The 5,537-nt window shown below is 45.7% G+C and overlaps 1 protein-coding gene across 1 annotated transcript; it reads left to right on the forward strand.

The window, feature by feature from the left end:
- Nucleotides 1–1,404: 1,404 nt before the first annotated feature.
- Nucleotides 1,405–4,202, forward strand: LOC138283914 (chondroitin sulfate N-acetylgalactosaminyltransferase 1-like). The gene has a single exon (XM_069222139.1). It carries the CDS (start codon nucleotides 1,588–1,590, stop codon nucleotides 3,181–3,183), a length of 1,596 nt encoding a protein of 531 aa, XP_069078240.1. The 5' UTR covers nucleotides 1,405–1,587; the 3' UTR covers nucleotides 3,184–4,202.
- Nucleotides 4,203–5,537: the final 1,335 nt, after the last annotated feature.

Below are 5,537 nucleotides of genomic sequence, written 5' to 3' on the forward strand. Positions count from 1 at the left end.
CCATTTGTGTAACCTACGCCACATTGGAAAGTGAACTGTGTCTTGGAGTTTATGGAACAGATCGTTATTTCACAACTCAATGGTACACATGTTAACCACCTCGGAAGGATGAAGGGAGAAGACGTGATATTTCATAACGTCATACTACTGGGGAGCATAAGGTTACATCTATTGACTTTTAATTAATAAATATCTAATGCATTCTGGGAGTTGTAGTCTTGGTGCACTTGTACTGTTAACCGAACTGGCACGGCCGATTACAACGATTTGTAAAAGAACAGGGCAGATTCTCAAGTTTCCCATCGTCATATGTAAGCAAGCAATCCGGTCCAATTTTTGGCATGGTTCTATGATTCTAAGCCCTTACTTCATGATGTAATCAACAGGACTATACGTGCCAGACAGCACAGAAAAACCTGGATAGGAGTGGCACGTGTATTAACCTAGGGAATTTAGGCGTCCTGAAAACAGTTGCTCGGCTACAAAGTGGCCCAGCTGGAAGGAAGTCATCCGAGCGGCCAATATTCAAACCTGTGACCAGCAGAGTGCATCCATATCACTGCAGCAGGCGCTCAACCCGCCGATCTGCGCCAGGCCTAGGCCCCCTGCGGAACAGCCCCGTCTCTGTTCCCGCTGCACACTGGCCTCTTTGATGGCTCGAGAGCAGCTCTCCTGCTGCCCCGCGGCCCGCCTGCCAAATTGGGAACTTGCGGATTCCGTGTTCCCTTTAGGGAATGGTAATTTGCAAAGTCTTTTTTTATGAAAAGTAAAAAAAAAAAAATTGGTTGAATGGAACCATTTTGTGACAGAAAAAATAACTCTTCTACCCTGAAATAGTAAACGGCCGCTCCTCCGAAGGCCTCAAACGTCCGAAGTTGGTCCAGGGCGAGGGCCTGCAGCGGACCGCCGGTCGTCGACCTGCCCGATCCGGAGCGGAGGTCGGATGCAAACGGCCCGACCGAGGTACATGGTCCTGTGGCGAGAAAACACGCAGCGAATGAGATCAGCGTGACGCAGGAGTGAACCTCCGGGCCTCCCAGAAGCTTCTCGGTGCAAGAGGAGAAGCGCGTCCCCAGGTACAGTGTACGTGGAACTGTCGATGGCGCGACAGTGAGACTCAGACTGGAATATATATCAAGCAGCCAATAGTGTCTGATGTCTGCAGACTTCATTCTTCCCCATAAATTGCCCGGACCAGGTTTGATGCGTTTTTGTTGAATTGAAAAATGACAGCTTCTGCAAGAACTGTGCAAACTAGGGAAGGCTGGTGACTCATGCAAATGTTTCAAAGTGACTAACCACCCAAGTGGATCTTCCAGGGATGACAAAGTTGTTGACTCTTATTGCGGCTTCCTACTTGCCTCTATTGTACGATCTGGTGAAAATAACTCCGTCTGCCATGTGAGGACAGAAATCGGTTGGTCCACTTACAACTTTCTATGAAAAACTGGACTTTAGCAGGCATTCCATGTCTACATTTTAACATATGCATGTCTGCAAGATACACAAAAGGGGTGGTGGTCCAGATGACTGGCACTTCACAGTGATTTTGATGATTGCAAGCCTGTTGAAGATATCTCACTGAGGATGGGCCGACGAGGGCTGCTGGCGTGGGTTTTGCGCTTGGCAATCTTGCTTGTGGTTCTTCGTCTTACCATGTCAGTCTTGGCCATGTTGACCTGCACCCTACACTTTCCAAACGAGAGTCTGGCGTTAGTAAGACTCAACAGACCAACAGGGAAGGAAGGACATCGTTCAATGCTGGAGGACCGTGAGGAGACGCACCATAACTACGTCACCAGCCTCAAGAAGCAGATTGCGCACTTGAAGGACGAGCTTCAGGCACACGATGAACGCTTGAAAAACATGCATGGGCCTCCGAGTGACTCCCTGGCTGTCGGTTTTGAGAAAGGAAGCCCTGAAGAAACCCAGATAGGCCTTCTTGAGTTCTTACGTTCACAAGTCGAGAAGGCCGAAGTCCGTTCAGGTATGAAGTTGCCAAGTGAATATGCTGCTGTGCCCTTCGAAAGCTTTACCCTCGAGCGAGTCTACCAGCTGGAAATGGGACTGACGCGCCATCCAGAGGAAAAACTTATTAGGCAAGATAAGAAGGATGAGCTAGCAGAAGTTATTCGGGCGGCAGTGGAGACCCTCAATAGTCCAGACGATGAAAGCAATGACAGCCACCATAAATATTCAAACTCAGATTTCATTGAAGGCATTTACCGGACAGAAAGGGACAAAGGTACTTTGTATGAACTGACCTTCAAAGGAAAGCAGAAACATGAATTTAAACGCCTCGCCCTATTCAGACCCTTCGGTCCCATCATAACAGTGAAGCATGAAGAAATTAGTGCCACCAGGATGCTCATCAATATCATCGTCCCGTTGGCCAAAAGGGCAGACAAATTCCAACAATTCATGCACAATTTCCAGCGAGTATGCATCCAGCAAGATGGGCGAGTCCACCTCACCGTAGTCTACTTTGGAAAGGAGCAGGCACAGGAAGTAAAAACTATACTCGAAAACACAGCCAAATCTGCTAACTTTAAGAACTTCACTTTTATCCAGTTGAATGAAGAGTTCTCCAGGGGTAAAGGGTTGGATGTCGGAGCGCGGGCTTGGAAAGGCCATAATGTGCTGCTCTTTTTCTGTGATGTTGACATATACTTTACATCAGAGTTCCTGAACACCTGTAGGTTGAACGCACAGCCAGGGAAGCGTGTGTTTTATCCAGTACTCTTCAGTCAGTACAATCCTTCCATCGTCTATGGGCGCAGGGATAATATTCCCTCAGTTGAGCAACAGTTGATTATAAGGAAGGACACTGGGTTTTGGAGAGACTTTGGTTTCGGAATGACCTGCCAGTACCGTTCAGACTTTATTAACATAGGTGGGTTTGATCTCCACATCAAAGGCTGGGGTGGAGAAGATGTGCAACTCTACCGCAAGTACCTGCATAGTAGCCTGATGGTTGTCCGAACACCAGTGCGTGGGCTTTTCCACCTCTGGCATGAGAAGCGGTGTCCAGATGAGTTGGCCCCGGAGCAGTACAAGATGTGCGTGCAGTCCAGAGCTGTGAACGAGGCCTCCCATGGCCAGCTCGGGATGCTGGTCTTCAGGCGCCAGATCGAGGCACACCTGCACAAACTCAAAAACAAAGGAGGAGCTAAAAAACCATGAAGGCCAATGGACTGATTCTCAAAACATTGAGGTTGGGAGTAGACTTCTCAGGCTTCACATGCTGAGTGTGAACTTAGAGCACAGATTTATTTGTGGACCTCCTCAATGCACATTGAATTTAATGAAACCTTACTACTTGAAAGACTGTGTTAGTCTTGGCCAAGCTCGATGACCCCATGAACTTTGCTGGTTCCTTACTTCTTGAAAGGTATTGTCCTTACTGGCCAGGCTTTACCACTTGCCTAAGTGGTCTTTGGGACAAGTCTCAGCTGTGAGTGCATCCTAATTTTTCATCAGCATCATGTGCACTATTGACATTCTTTGACGTGTCCCCCACATGGGACTACTCAGTATTCTATGAAAACTTTGACTTTTGGTCACAGACCCTCAAAACTTTTACAAAGGGACGTTGGGAAATCAGTAGAGGCCAGAACTTTAACGTAATCAACAATGAAGTGTAAAACCAACCAAAGAAAGAATTAAGTGGAACAGCAAAAATTTGTAAATTCCTGGGCTTTATTTGAAATCGTGTTTGCCTCTTGCCATAGAGCAGAACCTATCGGACTACATAGAAAAAGCAAACCGAAACTCAAGAAAGCAAAGGAAAGGCAAATATAAATAACATCAGTAAAAACTAGCTATCAATGTAAAAAATAACTTTAAACATTGATGACAAATGAAACATGAACGCAGCTCAGAAATAACATTTCTAAAGTAAAGAACGTCCACTGTCGTGTTTGTGAAGTATTACGTGCACTTTTGTGTGTCTTTGTGTATTTTTTAATTCGAAATGATGAATGTGGGCTGCACTGGCACCTGTAGACCTCACACATGGAACAGGGAAACTTGAGAGCTGTGAAACAGCACCACCATATGTTTGAGACTGAAGTCAGAGCATGCTTTAATTAACTTTTTGTGTGGGGCTATTAGGACTGTACATTACATGTGAAACAAGAAACGACAGCTTCTGGAATGCAAAGTGTTGATGTTGGTGACTAAAAAGCCAGGACTAGCTGAAGATTTCTAGTGTGATAATGGGCCACTTGACTGCCCAGCACCAGGTCCTGGGTGGTCCAGACCACATTTTTCAAGGCTATTGCGCAGCCTGGTCAATTATCTCTTTCTTTTAAATTAGTGCAGCTTTGCATTTTGGAATTTTCAGTTTTACTTTTCCTATTATTTGTGTAGCCGAACAAGTCCCGATAGTATTTGTTAACAATACAGTGGTGGCTGGCAGACGGTGAGTCACTTAGACTCCTGGTAGTTATATATCTTCGATGTCCACGTTCCGATGGTAAAAAAAAAAAAAAAAACTTTGCTCAACTATGCAAGTTTTCCTTTGTAAGGCGCCCCGTAGTCGAATCATGTCAGTGGAAGAGGTGTTCAACGTAGGTCCTGGAGGGCTGGATCCATTCTAGATTCTCAAGATAAGCACTGTGCCAAGATGTTCCATTTAGAATCACCGGAAGCAGTGCTTGAAATGGAAAAATAGAAGTGCAGGTACTCTGTACGTGAGTACCTGCTTGTTTCTGAGAAGTACCGGTACTCTCCAATGAAAAGTATTACGTTTTTCTTGAGATGTGCAGGTACTCTACCTTTCAAAATAAAAAAGTGCTGGTACTCAGTACCGGACAATACCGGCCCATTTAAAGCACTGACCGGAAATAAATGTAGCTAATGTGGCTATCCGGAAAGTGTCCCATGGTGGCCCTTCTAAGCCTACGTTAACCACCTCTACCATATGTGTTCTAGAATTGATCTGCAATTTGGATATGATGGTTAGTGTATGTGAAAAGCGTTGGTGGATCGTTTATAACTTTGTATACAGGCAGCGATTCCGTACAGATTCGTAAAAATATGCATCGAGAAAATATGCATCGAGTTTCTAGCAGATTGGTTGGTGGTGGGGGCAGAGGGATGCTTTCGAGTGACAGGGTTTTCGCAAATGTTACAGTGCTCAAATGTGATTAATTAGTTCCATCGGAAATGTTGTTCACGTTCCTGGAATCAAGTGAAGGGGGAATTGGGGGGGGGGGGGGGGGTGTGACGAGAGACACCGTCTCCCCTCTCAACAGGCTGAGCTTCGCAGCACTTCACAGACTCTCTCCTCCTCTGCCAGCGGGCAGCCCACCTTTTCCAAAAATGGCACGAAGTACAGTCCAGTGCTTGTTTCACTCCCAGGGGTTTAATGGGAAACCTTGACTGCTGCGTGGTTGTTGCTTATTAGTTGTTACATTTCTGATGTAACGTTTAGGGGGGGAAATCCACATATGCTGTCTGATACATTAAAGCTAGGGGTTATCATTTTCGATAAACACTGGAGTTTTTTAATGATCTTCTGAGTATTTACAAAT

Source organism: Pleurodeles waltl, chromosome 3_1, assembly GCF_031143425.1.
Source record: "Pleurodeles waltl isolate 20211129_DDA chromosome 3_1, aPleWal1.hap1.20221129, whole genome shotgun sequence".
Taxonomy (NCBI): domain Eukaryota; kingdom Metazoa; phylum Chordata; class Amphibia; order Caudata; family Salamandridae; genus Pleurodeles; species Pleurodeles waltl.